We start from the raw sequence: 20034 nt of genomic DNA, 5'->3' as shown, positions 1-20034 counted from the left end.
AGACAGTTGAAGCTAGAGATAAAGATTTTGAAATCTTTATATCAATACATTACAGTCATCTGTGAAGGTGTTTTATTTTTAATTTTTTTAAGGTTCATTTTACTGAGGTATAATTTACATGCATTCAAATTCTTTTTTAGGTTTGCAGGGTTTTTTTTAGGTTTTACAAATGTATAGTTATATAATCACCACAACCTAGATATAGAACAATTCTATCCCTCAAGAAGTTCCCCCATACCCATTTTATAGTGATTCTTGCCTGTTCCACATCCAGTTCCTGACAACCAATTATTGATCTGATTTTTGTCTGTATAGTTTGTCCTTTTCAGAATGTCGTATTAAATGAACTCATACATTATATAGCCTTTTGTATCAGATCCTTTTACTTAATATAAATACTCTTGTGATTCATTCATGTTATTGCATGTATTAGTAGTTCGTTTTGGCCGCTGAGTAGTATTCCGTTATGTATGTGAACGTTTTTAAAAGATGCATATACTTGGGCTCCAATACTGTATCTGAATTCAGAAAGATGGCTAGAAAGTGGTAATTTGTTGGAAACAGGATGAGATGAGTGTGTCAGGGAATAGAGTGCAAGGAGATAACAGTGTCAGATGTTGTACACATGTTGAGTGGGGCATTTAGAGGCTGTGCTTGGGTAACTTTTTCAACTTTGGTTTAGAAGGGAAGGAAATGTGGCAATAACCTAACATCTAGTTTTTTAGAGATAAATGGGTGGAAGAAACAAACTAGAGTTATAAGAAACAGGCAAGATTGAACAAGAGACCATAAGGGGTGAAATCAACTCTATAGACTTGGAGAGGAAGAGGAACAGCTTTCCTTTTAAGGTGAAAAAGGAAGGTAATATGATTGGGCTCTGTTACAGGTGATCTAAGGATGATGGAGAATTGGTTAGAAAATTTGTGAGCATTGATATGAAAAGAAATAAACAGTCATTAATAGTTTTGTGGTAATGGCATGATGAATCACTAAATTCCTAGAAAGTGAGTCTGGAATAAGGTGGAACAGGAGAGCTTAAAGTTTAAAAAAAAAAAAAAAGGGCTGTATCCACATATAATATCTTGAGGGCTTGGACTTTTAGGATTGTCATGAGAAAGGAAGGTGATAGATACTAGAGATACTTATATTTTGTTGTGGTTTAGAGGTTATTTTGAGAATTGTTAGCACTTAAAACTATTAGCTAAAATGTTATTTAAAGAAAGATTGAATAACCTAGTGGAATTGGCATCATCGAGATTGATTCTTAATTTTCCAAGCTTTTGCTTTTATTGTATGTGCCTGTAGGATCACCACTGTGATTCTAAACTAATTTATTTTAGTCTTATTTGTGAACCCTGAATAATACATAGCACAAGACTCCTCTAAAACCTGTTTCTGTATTTTAGACAGCATCTCAGTTTTCAGGTACTCTAGGCTGATAATAAAAAATGAATCCTAATTTTTTCCTTTTTGGGAATTCAGAATACTTTGATGGTGGAGTGACGTTTGCTTTCTTTCAAATAACCTCTTGATTTTCATAAGTCCCGAAGCATTTTGTGAGTTAAAAGACCATTCAAAACAATGGCCTTCAGGTTGATTATTAAATTCATAAATTACCAGCAGGCTGACTTTAAAACTCTACTTCTGTTTCTTCTAGAACTTAGAAGTTAAACTTATTCGCAAGCTGTTAGCTAAAAAAGGGATGTTACTGGATTTATCTGCATATTTTATTCAGTTTTTCATATCCGCAAAAAAGCTGAGATTTTTCTCAACCTGAAAATAGATAAAACCTATTAATGTACAGATCATTTTAGACGTGCGGGAAAGACAAAGAGAAAGGAAAAAGATTTTGCTCTAGAAGCTGTCAATTCTTTCCTGCTGATTTTTAAAATTACATTTCTGTTCCTGACTTTCCAGCAGAGATATATCCAAATACATGTTTTAGCTTCCTTTAGGATATCTTCTTTTGGACATCCCACCAATGCTTTAGAATAATTACAAAATCAAATTGTTTAGGTTTCTTATTTCTGCCACCGGGTTATTTTGAGAAATAGTTAGCACTGCCCTAATACCACATTTAATCATTCATGAATTATTTTTGATTCTTGCTTTCTCAAATCCTTTTTTCACCATTGCCATTACCATCCTACTGGACCCATTACCTAGATCCAGCCCTGGTAATTTCAGACTGGTTCTCTCTGTTGCTTTTTTAACAGCACCTATATTGTGTTACTCTCTTCCTAAAGAATATGTGATGTTCTTGGTTTTTCGATTTTTGGGTTTTTTGTTCATATCTGAAAGTTTTAGAATTCTAGTATCTTAGAGTTTCATTGGGTGAATTTTACCTTTTCATTCTTATTTTCCAAATCTCTACACAACCTTTGGGTTTAGTAAGCCAGTAATCCTGCTGTTTACATTTTACTCTCATCTTTTTTTAATTGAAGTATAGTCAGTTTACAATGTTGTGTCAATGTCTGGTGTACAGAATAATAGTTCAATCATACATGTACATAAATATGTTCATTTTCATGTTCTTTTTCATTATAGGTTACTATAAAATATTGAATATAGTTCCCTGTGCTACACAGTATAAACTTGTTGTTTATCTATTTGATATATAGTAGTTAGTATCTGCAAATCTTGTACTCCCAATTTATCCCTTCCCACCTCCCTCCCTCTTGGTTTACCATAAGTTTGTTTTCTATATCTGTGAATCTGTTTCTTTTTTGTAATTAAGTTCATTGTCTCTTTTTTAGATTTCACTTTGCTCTCATAAGTCCTCGTCAGTTTTGTACTTGCCTCTTCATAGCGCATTGCCCCCTCAAAATATAGAAAGTTCTAAAGAATTTAGGATATATCTTATATCATAATACTTCATCATGTAAAGATTAATATTTTAGGTAATTAGGTTTATTTATGTATTTATTTTAATGGAGGTACTGGGGTTTGAACCCAGGACCTCGTCGTGCATGCTAGGCACACACTCTGCCCTTGAGCTATACTCTCCCCTTTCGATTAATATTTTAGTATATACCCTATCTTCTTAGATTATAGGCTCTTTGGGGCTTGGGTTGGCTGTTTTTACCTCTACCTCTACAAAAGCCAGTTTTGACTTTTATGTATAGTAATAATAAAAGCATATACCTGGAATACTAATATTTCTGGAAGCATAGAATATGTACATGTATGTATTTTTATATCTTCTCATAAGCTTATTGTTATAGCTTATGTTATAGCTTATAGAGACCTATTCTGGCCAGGCACAGAATAGGTCTCTAATTGAGGTGTGTTCAACAAGTAAAATGCAATTAGTTAGTTAATAATAGCCATCTTTAATTGTATATTTACAGTATGCCAGATATTGTGCTAAATGCTTCATACATATTAAGCTCCTCTAAATACTTACAATAATTGCATGGCATAAGTATTTTTATTTACATTAAGAATTGTAATATTTAGCAATACAGCTAATAAATGACAGAATTGGGACTTGTACCTTGGTCTGTTTGTAAAAGTACTCAATCACTGTGCTGTATTCCTTCCCATAATGTGTGTTTATATGAATTTATGTGTTTAAGACTTTTCAAATTATATTAGGCATCCTAAGACACTTTCATATTTAAGTGCATGGCCATATATATGAAGCTTACTGTGTAAATTTACACTCCTAAAATATAGCAAAGTGGTCTACCCTATGTATTGCACTGTTAATAAAAAGTCTGATTTGACAGAAATCAGAGGGTAGTGTATAGCATTCATAAATTCAAAATTGAATCTAGGGATTCTGAACCCAGAAAGGGAAAAAACTTGCCTAAGAAATGAGACTCAAAATCAGACTATGTAACTGTGTCAGAGTACAAAACTAAAGTTTATAACAAAGACTGCAAGATATAGTAAACTAAGATAAAATTATTTCTCTCTCATATAATAGTGAAAACAAAAGAAAAGTAGATAGGTAGTTTTAGCAGGTAGACAGTGCAGTTGCATGAAGCCATCTAGTGATCCAAACTGATAGGTCTGCTAGTATAGCTCTACCGTCTTCATCATGTGATTTTTCTTTCTGAGTCCAAGGGGGCTGCACTAATTATTGCTGTTTCCTAGCTATCAGGAAAAGGCAAGGGAAGTAGAAGGAAAAGCAATTTGTACTTAGGGAGATAGCCTAGAAGTTGCACACACCTGTTCCTCTTGTAGTCCATTAACTTGAATTTAGTAATATGGCCACACTTAGATGCAAGGGAAGCTAGGAAATGTAGTCTCTAGTTCAGTAGCCATGTCCCTGTGAAAACTCTGGTAGTCTTATTATTAAAAGGAAAGGAGAAAGCAAACCCTAGGTCAGTAGTCTTAATTACAGTCTTTATTTTGTTTTCAATATGAATGGCTATAGAGATTTTTAGGATATAATGATGAAGCCTTAATAATGTCTGATAACAATGACAGGGCTAAATGTGGGGCATTTGCTAGATAACGAGTAAGAGGTAAGTTAGAGGTGTGCCAAGCAACAGTAGTGGTTAATTAGGCTTCTCTATGGTGTTTCTGTTTTCCATTAGAAAGGCTTTTTAGTTGAAAAAGCAAGATTTTGGTGGGGGTAGGGACGCAAGATTGGAAAGTGGCCAGGAGAATATCTAGAAAATGTGGGATCTGGGAAAATGTAGGTGGTGGGACAGGGAACATTGCAAGGTCAGGCTACAGAGATTCTAGCTCAGCTGGAGGGAGTCTGCACTAGAGTGAATAAACTAGAGGGCCTGAGTAACTTGAGGGGCAGGGTAGGATGGAAACATTTATTCTACAACTGAACAGAAAGATTTTTTGCTTTTTCTTTTTGATTAATTAGTGTCTTTATTTGTATTTTTTAATTGAAGTATAGTTGATGTATATTAGTTTTTGATGTAGAACATAGTGATGCAGTATTTTTATAGATTGTACTCCTTTTAAAGTTAATACAAAATAATAGCTAGATTTTCCTGTGCTGTACAATGTAACCTTGTTGCTTATTTATTTTGTACATAGTAGTTTGTATCTCTTAATCCCTTACCTCCATTTTGCCCTTCCCACCTTCCCTCTCCCCACTGGTAACCACTAGTTTGTTCTCTGTATCTGTGGGTCTGTTTCTGTTTTGTTGTATTCATTTGTTTGTTTTATTTTTTTAGTTTCCACATATTAGTGACAAATAGAATATTTGTCTTTACCTGACTTATTTTACTAAGGTAATACCCTCTAGGTCCCTCCACATTGTTGCAGATGGCAGAATTCCATTCTTCTTTATGTCTGAATAATATTCCTGCGTGTGTGTATGTGTGTGCGTGTGTGTCACATCTTCATTCTCTCACCGTTTGATGGACACTTAGGTTTCTTCCATATTTTGGCTATAGTAAATAATGCTGCTGTGAACATTGGGGTGCATATATCTTTTTGAATTAGTGTTTTCTTTTTTTTCAGATATGTAACTAGGACTGGGATTGCTGATCATATGGTTGTTCTATTTTTAGTTCTGTTGAGGAACTGCAATACTGTTTTCCATAGTGGCTGTACCAATTTACATTCCTGCTTTTTTGCTTTTATTGTTTAATGACAGTGGGCAAAGGAAGACTATTACTGTCTTTGTACTGCAAGCTGTATCCCCATTCCACACAGGTAGATATTGTACTTCCTCTGTGAATACATTTTCTTTATTGTGTTGGGGATGCCCGCAATACCACCCCATGTTCAGTAATTCACTGCAGAAACTCACAGGAATCAGCATATAGTCAAACTCAGAGCTAAAGTTTACTACAGGAAAGGATACAAAGCTTATACAAATCAGCAAAGGAAAAGGCATATGGAGCAAGGTCTGGAGAAAGCTAGGTGCAAACTTCCAAGCGTCGTTTCCCAGTAGAGTCACACAGGATGCATTTAAATTCTCCAGCAATGATGTGCTATTATTGGGGACTGGTCACATAGTGCCCAAGGTTTTTATTAGATACTGGTCATGTAGGAACCTCTGACCAGCATGTACCGAAATCCAGCCTCCCAGAAGAAAAGCAGGTATTCCTGCATAAACATATTTTGTACAGTTGTTTAGTCATAGTAAACCACACTTATCACTTAGGGAATGTTTCATGTTAGTATAGAGAACTGTTTACCAGTCAAGTTTCCAGATACCAGCCAACGGCCAGTCTTACAGACAGGTCTTTCTAAGGATGGCAGTCTTAAGTTTGCCATGCTAACTTCTTTCTGCACACTCGTCACTGACTTTATTCATGCAAGTTTTCTAGGTTTCTTGTGGAATGAATGCCATGTCCCCAAGTAGACAAAGTCAGAAGTAATAGTTTATGGACTGCTTTCTTGTTGATTATCTTATTTAACTCTCCCCACAACTCTGTGATTGAGGTAAGTGGAGGAGAGAACTTTTATTAACCATTTTATAGACAAGCAAGTAGAAGTTTAAATAAGGAACTTAAATGATGTCCAAAACTAACAAAGTTTGGAGGCCAGGTTCTGTGAGTTCCAAATACTTTAAATACTCTAAAAAATACTTATGCATTTAAATTTGATCATCACTGAAAGGGAAAGTTAAAGGGAAAAAAGGGACATTTAAAGTTAAATGTTTTGTTAGCTTCCTGTAAAATCTCCCTAATAGTTATGACTTGGACCCCTCTCTCCCAGTCTTGGAGAAAGAGAGAAAAGAGGATTGTATAGTAAGTTTATATTATGTTTAGAATATTATTTTCCTTTTTGAGAATAAAGAATTGGAAGCGAATACTGAATGCATTACACCCTGGAATCACTGTGTACCTCAGAGTAAGTATGAGCAAGGAGGTACTGAGATACGTTTGTTTCATTCTCATTTAAAAAAAAAGACCCGTTAAAATCCTGTTTCTTGTTTCATTAACATTAAACTGATCTCAAGATAAAAAATTTTGCCAGAGTTCATTCAAAAATTAGTTTTTAGCTTTGACCTGTTAACAGGCTACTAAATATCAACCGTGGTGCTAGATGCTAGAATACAGCTGTGCACAAGTATGGTCCCATCCTCACAGAGCTTATGGTCCATAGAAATGGAGACAGTAAGTAGGCAGTTATGACAGAAGTCTGTTAACTGCCAGAATGGAGGATGTACAGAGTGTCAGTTTAGAGCTCTTTAGGAGTAGAGAGTGGGGTGCTATGGAGGCAAATTGGGAGGGGTCCCTATTCCAGATGTAAGGTGGGGGATTGGAGTGATAAGGAAGGCTTCTTGTGGGAAGTAATGTATAAGCTGAGACTGGGAAAATGAACCAGACTAGTAGAGGGAGGACAGGAAAAAGTGTTCTAGACCAGAGGAAAAACACAGTGAAGAAGACTGAAGTGAAAACTTTGCATTTAAAAAACTGTTTGAAGTGGATATGAACAGGGGTGGAAGGAGAGAATAGGCAAAACCCAAATCTATTAAAAAGTTAGATCTTTATCATGAGAGCAATGCAGTATTAACCAGGAATTTTTAAGTAGGTGAATAATGTGTTGAGATTTTCCCACTTTGGGTACACTGGAGAATAAATTGGTGGAAAGCAGGAGAGGCTGGGAGATTAATTTAAGCAGTGAAATATTATGGTAGCCGAGACTAGGATAGTGGCAGTGTGATGGTGGTGGTGATCTCACTCGAGACATTTAGGAGCTAAAATAAACAGGACTTGGTGATTTAGGGATTTTTGGTTGAGCATCTAAGTTAATAGAGACTTTTTTAGGTTGACATTAGAGAAATAAACTTCTAATTAATTCGACTACTGGCTTTCCTGTTTTTTCTGTTTTGAAACACTTCCTTTTTCTTGCATTGTTTCTTAGTGTTGCGGTACTTTACTGATTTTTGAGCTAGTGGACATCAAACTTTTCTCTGGCTAGTTCTTTTCTATCCTGAAACTTTTCCATGGAAAAATAGATCATGTTCTGCTGCAAGATTATGAAGGTTATCAAGCAATTTTTCATTCCTTGCAGGAGAGGGTATCCAAACCTGGAAAGTCAAAGAAGTGGTTATTGAAATGAATGTGAAGTTTTGGTACCAGACTAGAGATGTAGAAGAGTATAATGTGAAAGTAAAGGTCTCCTTTCCTTTGTTCAATTTCCAGTTTTATTTCCTGTGATTTTCTTAACAGTTAATTGTGTATCTTTGTGTTAAGTTTCTTATTTATCTTTCATGAAAATGTTTAATGCACGTCAAGTATGTTAATATATTTTTTGCCTCCACTCTCATGGTTTACGTATTGTTTTGGACCTTGTTTTCTTCACATAATAATTAACCTTGAGGATCTTCATATACAACTCTGTCTTATCCTTTTAAAGGCTTACACAGTGTTTCACTGAATGAATGTACTGTAGTTTATTTATCAAGTCTCCTGTTGATGGGCATTTTAATTGTTTTTGGTTTTTTTTCCCTTTAAATTAGTGCTGCAGTAAATGCTAATATCTGAGTATATTAAACCCAGATTTGTATCACAAGTCTGTTGTGTATGAGCCCTGTAAAATTATTCAACTTACTATTATGTCTGAATGTAGACTTAGACAATCAAAGATGAATTCTTAAAAATATACTTAAGTTTTAAGTGAAGTCTGAAAGAGAAAGAGAAATACTTCATAATATCACTTATATGTGGAACCAAGAAAATAATACAGATGAATCTATTTACAAAACAGAAACAGACTCACAGACATAGAAAACAAATTTATGGTTACCAAGGAGGAAAGGGCAGGGAAGGGATAATTTGCAGTACAGGATTAACAGATACACACTACTGTAAAATAGATCAACAGCAAGGATTTACTGTATAGCCCAGGGAACTATATTCAGTAACTTGTAATAACCTATAGTGGAAAATAATTTGGAGAAATATATATATATAACTGAAAAAAATAGACAAGTTTTTAGAGCAATTTTAGGTTCCCAGAAAAAATTGAGCAGAAGTTAGAGATTTCTGCCCCCTCCACAACACATGAAAGATGGATTTCAAAAGTTTTCTTGCTAATGAATTGTGGAGAAACTCTAGAACTATTGTGGCAGATATTTTTACATCTCAACAAGTACCAGGATTATTAGAATTAATTATGAAGTATAATTAAAGTAAATGAAGTTTTAGATTAAATAACTAGGACAAAAAGGCATTGTACTTGGAAAGACACTTCCAGTAACATGTCAGTAATTCACCGAATATTTACTGAAATTTTGATATGTCTGACAGTGTTTTAAGAGTTGAGATAAAACACTATCCCTATGCTAATCATAGAGATAGTACTATCTTATAGAAAACATAGCAGTCTAAGGACTGGACAAGTTAAAGCACTTTTCTAAGATCGAAGTCAGTCAGTATGTGGCAGAGTTTGGATTTAAAGCCAAGTTTGGCTGATTTCAGAGCCCATTCTCCTGTTTTTTTGTCATTTTGGGTGTAGGTAATGATTCTTGGTTTCAGCATGTTGTTAGTTAGGATTTGGGTTAATAGCTCATTGTATTAAGACATTTCTATTATTGCATTAGTCACATCAGCATAATAGACAGATGCACCCTTCAGTTTTTCTGGAAGAACATACTGATATATGTTAAAATGAAAACCCAGTGAAAGAATGTTTTTACAGCAAGCTGAAATGTATATTTCATGAACCAACCGAGTAATGTAACTTGGTAGTTTAATCGAAGTTTATAAATTCAGAGAGAGTGTTTTGTGTTAGACTTGTCTGTCTGAATTCAACAGAGTTCCGATTTGTGAGTCAGTTTTCATACTGATCTTTCTGGGTGATCATTAGGGCCTGCTTTTTAAGTTGCTTGTCATCTGAGTAGAACACTTTATGTGACTTTGAAGAATGTGTGTGAGTACTTAATCTGAAATGGCAGAGTTGGGACACGAGAAATTGAGAAAGGAGCATTTCTGTTTTCTTGTTTATCAGATGAGCCTGAATACCTTATAGATGGTGATTGTTGAGGAGTTGGGGTCTAGCTATGGTTGCCCGAGCACTCTGCCTAGGACATGCACTTGTTGAGTTAAAGAACCCTTAAAAAAAAAAAAAAAAGGTGATATTCCTAGTCTGCACCAACTGCCAGGATAGCACTAGTTTACAGAATACTTAGATTGATTTTCCTTAATTATAAATTTATAGTAGAAGAGATAAAGGGACTGGAAATGTGCTGTAATTTGCTTCTGTAAAAATCCCAGACTGTTCAGTGAAACAAAAGAACAGGATGTCACTTGTGAAATGGTAGGACTAGACAGCTAGAGCCTTTTGCAAAAATAGATTTTGTCATGGGCAGTAGATTTCTAAAAGGCTCCCAGTCCCTTGGTCCTGTTGCTAGGATTAAGCCTTTTTGCATTGCAGCATGGAGAGGCTTTCATTTGAGTTAAATTCAGCCTTCTTGGTATGTCACCTGATGGTCTTGTGGTTTCAGATGAATATGGTTCATTGCTATTATTAACCTGACTTGGCAGTTGTGCATAACTGGACTTTTAAGTGAGTTTGAAGAGTGGAATTGCCTAAGAGAAATAAGATGCTACTGGCATACAGCTTAACTTAAAATGCTATTTTCAAATGTTGTTAACATCAGAATCTACCCAAATCTAATTATGAATTTAATGATGTAACAATTTAATCAGAGATTAAAGAGATTTTAGGTGTATATATATAAAAGTTGAATAAAATTACGGTAATAAATTTAATTAGAAGGACTTCTTGAGAGTGTTTTGAGCAGGTGGTAATCATTATTTTAAAATATATAATTTATAAATGCTATATGTTAGTCTTTGGTCCATGTGTGTCTTATTTCTCGTTCTGTCATTTTCTGCTCTTCTTCCTCATATTTACATAGGAACACTCACTACAGCTATTTGAAGGGCAGTGTGTTTTTGTTATGCACGTATTTGTAAGTAAAATTTGAATTAAAAACTTGACATTTTATTAGTCAGCTTGCTGATCACAATCCAACTTTTTTATACTTAATGTTATTCTTTAATTCTACTGATATGAACCTGAGTTTATTTGGTAGTGTTTTAGATGCTCTAGTAAACATCTTAACTATGGGTCTCCATGTAATCATTTAAGACTTGAATTAAATAATTTGAATTAATAATGAATTTAGACTAAGGTTACATTGTTTTTATATTTTAAGTGAATCCCACTGTGGAAGTCTAAAAATATTTTTTCAATGTATGTAACCCAGTTAAACAACTTCGATACTGGCTCTTTCGATTGTTTTAGCTCTTTTTAACATTCTTCCAGTGTTTGACTGCAGTTTAAGTTCTCAGGTATATAGAATTAATGTCAGAAAGTTAAAAAACCACGTAGGTCAGGTATATTTCAATTAGGGGTATGTGTCGCTGAAAAATACTAAGTATAATAATGATAGCAGGTATGACACATGGTATCCTCTCCTAGTATAGAAAGTTGCTATTGCTGAGATTCCATTTCACAAAGAATTCATGTTATAGACTGTTTTTTCCTTCTCTGAAATACTTTGTAAAATTTTACCTTGTACATAAGATTTTATACGTGTTAGATTATGGGTAAGTATAAACGGGTTTGGGGATCTTAACTAATGCTGGTAATAATCATTTATATTTTTATCTTATATTATTTTTTGCTTTATTACCTTATTTGATTAGATAATGATGGTAATCCTATAGCCAAATGGCTGACTATACTCGTCATTGAAATGCTAATGACATTCATTAGGATTGGATTTCATTAATATTCTAGGTATAATTGAATTTAGTATGACTGAAAATAAACATATTAAAGATTAACTAATCTTATTATAATATTTAGTTTATTAAAATGTAGTTGGAGAAAAATAATTAGATGTAAGTAGCCTATATAAGAATCAAGATTTTTCTGATAAGAAAAGGCCTAAAATGATAAGTAAGTGGTTTGTAACTGAATTAACAGATAAATCATGGGATTATTTTTCTGTCAAGTTAGAGAATTATAATTCCTTAGATAGAGAAATAATTACTCTACAGAAAGCCTATACATGTAGGCCTCCAGCATTAAAATGATACCTCTTGAAATAGCTATTCATTCACTCACTTACTTAGCAAATTAATTGAAGTTCTATTATATTTCTTATCTCTCCCAGCTTCTCCCTATAGTATTTAGGAAGATACTGAAACATGGAAAACCAAAACAAAATATAAACTAAAATTTGTGATTAACAAGTTGTCATTCTGGGAGGAATTTACGGTTTACAAATTCAGTAATATTGAAAACAAAATTGGTACAATAACAGCACCTCGTGACTGGTGATCCTATCTGTTTAAGAAAATTAACTCTTTTAGGCACTTCTTTAATGTGGGACTTCTAGCAGAGATGCAGTGATAACTATGAATAGTGATCTATATTTTTTCCTAATTATTTTCCATTTTTAAAAAACTTTCTATGGTGTAATTTTTACATGTGTTTTATGACTGCTGTAATTTTCTATATGTGATTCCTCTAATTTAGTATATATCCTGAAGTTAATTTTTTCGACCCCTGAGTTGGAGGAGAGTTATCAACTTGGATCCTTAACTGTACAAAAAAATGAGTACTGTCTATAAACTGAGTAAATAATTGTCTGATGCATATGTAGTTCACATGTATATAGATTTTTTTTATTAATACTATATTGAATTCATAGTAGCTTCCAGTCATACTTTCTCAGTTACTGGATACTATTTTTTTTTTAAACATTGAAGAGGTATTCTTTTACTAGAATGATTTGGGAATTGCTGATATAGACCATATGTTTACAATTACTATTTTTTTTAAATATATAGTAAATATATCAAAAATAAAATAAGAACCTCCCTTATACAGTTGGGACTTCCGGATTAGTGGGAAAAGTCAATTGAAGTAAGGAGTTTAAAAACTTGCATATGTTGTAACATTTTATTTTCAGCTCGAAATATATACATATGCATTCATCTGCAAGTCCTCTGCTACTCAGTATGTTTTACAGAGGGAATGGTGAATGTTATTTCTCCATCATGGGGCCAAAAAATTTAAAATGTTATGTAAAGTGAAAAAACATTGTAGGACTTAAATACTTTGCTTTCAAAAGATATATTTAAACGTTGGCTAGTTAGCAGATTTCTCTAAAGCAAAATCTGCAAATTTTTGAAACCTCAGATCACTTGCCCCATGTATAGAAAATATTTCTCCATTGTCTCTGGTGCTTTTGGCTATGTTGCTTTGAGGTTCTTAATGGTGACCAATCCTTGGCATGTTGGTGTTATGTTGGGAAAGCTTTTTACTTGTAGCCTAATTTAGCATTCCTCTTTGTCTCCCTCCCTTCCTCCATCCATGTTCCTTTTCTTCTCCAAGAATTTACGCTTTATCAAGTTCAAAATGTTTTCCAGTACTGGGGAGCAGTTTCACTAATTCTGCCTACATAAACTTTTGAAACTGGGCTGCCCTCTCTCCATTTCTTGCAAGAGCACAGGGTGTTAATGTTTTTTTCAGAGCTGGTCTGCATCATCTTGCATGTTTTATTTCAGTGAGACAACAGTGATGATTGAGGCTCAGGAGAGAACAACTAACATAGTGCCAGGTACATAGTATGGACTGTACAAATAATTATTGAATGAATGAACTTAAAATCTACAAGCTTGCTAAGTATACTGTATAGTAAGAGATTATTCCAGACCCTTTGTTGCTAAGTTGAAGTAAAAATATGTGGATGATTAATTAGAAGTAGGAGTAGGGGAAGAGAATAGATCAGTTGATATTTATTTACAAATGTATGAAATTCAATCTTAAGATGATTGATGAAGCAAGAAGTCAAATAGGAAAAAAAAAAAGATGAATTATTTAGGTAATGTGTTGAGATAGAAGCTAGCATTTAGCCTGGTGTTTCTCAGTTTTTTGTGTTTTTTTAAAATTATTGTCCTCCTAGGGAGCTTTCCTTAAGACATTTTTTTCCTTAATTGCCACTACCCCGGCTGTGAAAAAAAAATTTTTAAGGCACCAGATAAACCACAGATGTACTGTGTATTTTCCTATGTAATATGCCCCTTTGGAGGGCCACACCCATTGTAATATCTAAAATTTTTGGAGGGATCTTCTTTCCCCCCTTCTCCCCACGCAGAACCAAATTTCCCTCCATGGAAGCCATCTTGTTCTCACTGAGAATGCATATTTTAGTCCTAATTTAGTAGCCAGTAACGTACGTTATAGAAATTCATATGGTCTTCTGAGTTGCTATGTCAGTGCCTAAAGGGACATGTCTATTTATTGTTTATTTCCTATTAGCATTCTTTTAAGATGTCAGGTAAAAAACATGCAGAGCAGATATGCTGACATAAACTATAAATAACCCCTGGGTAGAGTCTTAAAATAGTTTGTGGTTCATCACTGAGCAGTTTTCTTACTAATGTTTTAATTAATATTATGCTGAACACAATAGCTTAATACTGAGGAAAGTTTTGCTGTAGTATATAGATAATTTTTTGTAACTGGTGATGGTGTGCTTATCACTGTTAATGATTTGGCTTGTTATGTCTTCAGTTAAATTTTGATAAAAAGAGACAACACGATGATGTGGAATATGTGGTGGATTAGATATGAGAAGACTTAGATTCTAGTATAATAAAGGATCATTCTAAAGCCTTGGACTTTCCATGTCTTGACTATTGTAAATAGTGCTGCTGTGAACATTGGGTTGCTTGTATCTTTTCAAATTAGAGTTTTGTATTTTTTCCAGATATATAGCCAGAAGTGGGATTGCTGGATTATATGGTAGCTCTATTTTTAGTTTTCTTAAAGAACTTTCATAGTTTTTTCCATAGTGGCTATACTAATTGACATTTCCACCAACAGTGTATGGGAGTTTCCTTTTCTCCACACCCTCTCCAGCATTTACTTTTTGTAGACTTTTTGATGATAGTCATTCTGACCAGTGTAAGATGATACCTCATTGTTTTTTGCTTTGCATTTCTCTAACAATTAGCAATGTTGAAATCTTTTCATATGTATGTCTTCTTTGGAGAAATGTCTGTTTAGATCTTTTGCCCATTTTTTGATTGTTTTTTTTTTGAGTTGATTGAGTTTGTATATTGTAACCCCTTGTTGGTTGCATCATTTGTAAATATTTTCTCGCATTTCATAGGTTGTCTTTTCATTCTGTTTGTGGTTTCCTTTGCTCTGCAAAAGTTTTTAAGTTTAATTAGGTTCCATTTGTTTATTTTTGCCTTGGGAGACTGATCTAAGAAAATTTTGCTACAATTTATGTCAAAGAATGTTTTGCCTATGTTCTCTTCTAAGAGTTTTATGGTGTCGTGTCTTATATTTAGGACTTTAAAATCATTTTGAGTTTATTTCTATGTATGGTGTGAGGGAATGTTATAATTTCATTGCTTTGTATATAGCTGTCCAGCTTTCCCAACACTGCTTGTTGGAGAGACCATCTTTTCCCCATTGTGTATTGTTGCCTCCTTTGTCATAGATTAATTAACTACAAGTGTTTATTTCAGGGCTCTCTATTCCATTTCATTGATCTATATGCCTATTTTTATGCCAGTACCACGCTGTCTTGATTACTGTAGCTTTGTAGCATTGTCTGAATTGTGGAAGGAGTATACCTCCAGCTTTGTTCTTTTTCCTCAGGATTGCTCTGGCACTCTTTGTGGATCCATATAAATTTTAGGATTGTTTGTTCTAGTTCTGTGAAAAATGCCCTTGGTATTTTGCTGGGGATCGTGTTAAATCTGTAGATTGCTTGGTGTACAGCATAGTAATTCACAATTTTTAAAGGTTATTCTCCATTATAAGTTTTATAAAGCATGATCTGTATTCCCTGTGCTGTACAGTATATCCTTGTAGCTTATTTATTTTATACATACTAGCTTGTATCTCCTAGTCCTCTACCCTTGTCTTGCTCCTCTCCCTTCCTATTCCCCACTGGTAACCACTAGTTTGTTCTTTATATGTGGGAATCTGTTTCTTTTTTGTTATATTCACTAGTATGTTTTATTTTTAGATTCCACATATAAGTGATAATCACAGTATTTATCCTTCTCTGTCTGACTTACTTCATAAGCATTTGAGGTTATAAAGTGTTCTGGAATTAGTAGTGATGGTTGTATAACTTAGTGAATATTCTAAAAAGCACTGAATTGTATACTGTAAAAGGTGAATTCTATAGTATATGAAGTTTATCACAACAATAGAAGTTAGAATGCTTTTCTCCTGAACTTATCTAAGCATTTGTAAAGTTTTATCTATTAATTCAAAATAAGACTATTTAATAGCTAAAGTTATATAGAAAGAAAGAGTATCTATGCATTCATGGCACACAAAGATTTCTTAAACAACACAAAAGTTACTAAGCATAAAAGGAAAAAAACTGATACATTGGATTTCATCAAAATTTAAAACCTGCACATCAAAAGACAAAATTTTTATAAAGTCAGTCATAAACAGGAAGAACTTATTTGCACTGTATTTAATTGACAAAGAAATTGTAAATAGCCTAGTCAAAGAACTCTTAGAAAGCAATAAGATAAACAATTTGTCTGATTTTTAAATGGGTAAAAAGGCTTGGGCATTTCACATAAGAAGACATATCAATGATGAATGAACAAAGCACATGGAAAAGATACTAAGAGTATTAATCATCAGAAATGCAAACTAAAACGTTTTCACAACCATTAAAATGGATAAAATTAAAAGGACTAATAACACTAGTTGTTGGGAAGAATATGAAGCACTTGGAACTCTTATACATTGTTGGTAGGAGTATAAAAGGGTACAAACCATTTTGGAAAATTATTTGGCAGCTATGATCCAGCAATTCTTTTCATAGGTACTTATCCAGTAGAAAATACATGTTCAAAGACTTTCATAGATACACTTTCTGCAGCTTTATTCGTAACAGCAAAAAAACTGGGAACACCACAAGTGACCATCAATGGGAAAATGGATAAACAAGTTATGATACACTTCTACATGGAAATACTACTCAGAAATAACAAGGAATGAACTACCAGTCATGACATATATGAACTCTAAAACAGTGTCGAGTGAAAAAGATCCAGACACAAAAGCATGCATATTGGGATTTCCATTTGTATGTAGTTTAAGACTAGGTAAAGCTAACCTATGGCGATAGCAATCAAAGTAATGCTTTGCCGGAGGCAGGGTGTAAAGAGAATGGACTAGAAAAGAAAATGAAGGAATTTTCTGGAGTGACTGAAATGTTCTATTCAGCCTGATGGAACTAACAACAGACAGCTCCTGGAATGGAAGTTCTCCTGTTTCTTGGCAACTATCACATAAGTTATAGTGTGATCCGTTCACCAGATTAGTATCTCCATCATACAATTCATTATTTTCTCTGTTTCCGTCTCCTCCTCATCTCACTCACTCCATTAATCTTTTTAATTGTGAAATACAATGCATGCATAAAAATACATAAAACAAATACAGTGGCTTTTTTATTTTGGTACTGTAAAGGGAATATCTGTGTAAACATTATCCAGTCAAAAAATTGAACATAATGCCACAGTCCTTTTGTTGTGTCCCTTTTTGATTAAACCCCCACCTAACTCCCAGAGATACCCACTCTCCAAACTTTTGAAACCATCATTTCCTTTGTTTTCCTTGTAGTTTTATTATTTATTTATTTTATTTTTTAAAAGCCCGTTTCTTTCTTTTTTTTTTAATTATTTATTTTTGATGGAGGAGGTAATTAAGTTTATTTCTTTCTTTCGTAATGGAGATACTAGGGATTGAACCCAGGATATTGTGCATGCTAAGCGGGCACTCTACCACTGAGCCATACCCTCTGCCTTCCTTGTAGTTTTAAAAACTAAAAATATATCCCTTGATAAAACTTACTTGATTTAAACCTTTCTATAAATGATGAAATATAGTAACTATTTGTGTGTATGTATCATTGTGTGTCATTGTCTTCTTTCTTTTGTGCAGGGTCCATCTATGTTTTTGCCTATAGCTGAAGTTCATTTATTCTGTTTGTTGTGTAGTTTCATAGTCTGAATATACTATATTTACTCATTCTATTGGTAAGAATATGAATTTTCAGGTTTCAACTGTTTTGAACAGTGCTGCTATGAACATTCTTGTATAATGGTATACTTTTCTGGAATGGAATTGTTGGGGAGAACTTTAGTTTTATGATATTTTGTCTGTTTGTTATTTATATGTATTTTTAAAAATTGTTCCCTTAATAAGAGTATGCCAGTTTTCACTCATACTGGCTATATTTAAGAATTTCTACCCCTTTTGGTCATTCATCACCTTTATTTGTTTTTGTTTTATAAGTAATTAGCTGCTGTTATTTAAACTGAAAACTGCTTCTGTTTTTACATTTCCATATTAAATAAATAGTAACAAAAGTATTTAAAAATGTGGGTTAACCTTACACTATCTGGATCCATACCATGAAGTTAATCTGTATTTTCATTATGTTAAATGTACTTACATATTTTTATTATTAGCCTTTTTTAGATTTATGTGGGATGACTACATTTTATATACACTGAGGAATACTTAGCACAACTTTTATTCTTTCTTATCAATCTGAAATGTCATAGCTGTATAAATTTTCAGCCCTAAACTAAATAGTGGTATTTTTTATAAAGATCTTATGTATATTCTTGAGCAGTAATTCAACTCTGGGTTTTAATATAATAGGTTTTATTTCTAAGAGTTTCTGTGGAATATTTATTAAAATAATTCTAATGGATCTTTATTTTTTTGTTAAAGTTGGCCTTTGTCAGAATTTGATCCAAGCCAGATTCGGCTGATTGTATATCAAGACTGTGAAAGACGAGGAAGAAATGTCTTGTTTGACTCCAGTGTTAAAAGGAAAAATGAGGACATATCAGTTTCGGTGAGCATTATTACTGATTTGGTTGAAATGTAATGTCAAGTATTTTAATTCAAGAAAGAATGAGTAAGATTTCAATTATGGTACTTTTATTTGTCAGTACAAAATACCTTCACTATGTTTTTAAAATTTAGAGAATTGATTTTGAGAATTTTTAAAGGAAAAACACTTGTATTTTTTGTTGTTAGTCTAGTACCAGAAAATACTTAAGTTTGACATTTATTTACTTATATATATATATATTTGCTTATATAATTGTATTGTGAGATATGACTAGAGCTACAGGGACTCTTAAAGAGAATCTGGTCCAAATCTCTCCTGTAGGAATTGTGGAAAGTGTGACCTAGAGAGTTGAAATTAGTTGTCTGAAGATACAAAGCAAGTTAAACCTCTAGCCCTTAGTCCATCATATTTTCCCATACCATTCAGCAGTATCAAGAAGATTTGTTCTGTTAACTCTGATCATCATATTTTGAATTATGTTATGACTAGTTTAGCATTAGTACATGGCCATTCTCTTGATCGTCCAAGAAAACCCAAGAAAAATCCTGTTATCTTTGCTGATGCTACTTCCCTTACACTTTCATGCATAAAGGCTCTCAGTCCCCTGGAGCGATAATCTGGAAATGGAAGCCTGGAATTATGTTTTCTCCCCTCCGTTAAATTGACAATTTTCACTAACATTTCAGTAAACAACAGAAAACAAAATACTTTCGGGAAAGCTTTTCCTACCAGTAGAATTGTATACTAAGGCAAATAACTATTTATTTTTTGAGACGTGGGGGAGTTTGTATTTGAAATTTTGGGTTCTTTGGGAAAATTTTGATATATTGGCCATGTCTGTTGTCTTATTTACAACAGCATCCTCAACATCTGTATAGTGACATACAATAAGTACTTGTCTAATTTTTGAGTTATTTTGATTGTCAGATTTTAGGATCTTCTGATTAGTAACACATTTCTTAATTTTCTGGAGATTGTACTTTGTTTAGATTTATTAAATATTATCTGGACACTTTTTTCAATCTGACAAAAAAAACTGCAAAATTTTCTTAAAATATTGTTTATTTGTGCAAGTAACTACAAAGCACTGGGTACTCGGAGATTTAACAGTCTCTGCCCTCTTGGTGCCTGCAGTTAGGCGTTCTTTTAGGGGCAGTTAACGTTGAACAATAAATAAACAAATAATTCCAAAATTGAAAGAAATACACAAAATTCTTACG

At 33.4% G+C, this 20034-nt stretch overlaps 1 protein-coding gene and 1 long non-coding RNA gene across 4 annotated transcripts in view; one reads left to right on the top strand and one right to left on the bottom strand.

Annotated features, from left to right (window-relative positions):
* The window catches only part of FNIP1 (folliculin interacting protein 1), a 111824-nt gene that overhangs the window by 29432 nt on the left and 62358 nt on the right, over window positions 1-20034 (top strand). For all 3 annotated transcript variants that reach the window (XM_032476652.1, XM_032476651.1, XM_032476653.1), the window contains exon 2: window positions 18688-18814. In XM_032476652.1, the coding sequence (XP_032332543.1) occupies window positions 18688-18814 (127 nt within the window). The remainder of the gene's footprint in view (window positions 1-18687; window positions 18815-20034) is intronic.
* On the bottom strand, window positions 5146-19050 carry LOC116662700. Its single transcript, XR_004318703.1, has 3 exons — window positions 19039-19050; window positions 17731-17732; window positions 5146-5278 (listed from the first exon to the last, which is right to left on the bottom strand). It is a non-coding gene; the product is annotated as an uncharacterized LOC116662700 (long non-coding RNA).

This window comes from Camelus ferus, chromosome 3 (genome assembly GCF_009834535.1).
Source record: "Camelus ferus isolate YT-003-E chromosome 3, BCGSAC_Cfer_1.0, whole genome shotgun sequence".
NCBI lineage: Eukaryota > Metazoa > Chordata > Mammalia > Artiodactyla > Camelidae > Camelus > Camelus ferus.
Note: the sequence above shows the minus strand (reverse complement) of the source record. Positions and strands in the feature narration are given on the sequence as shown.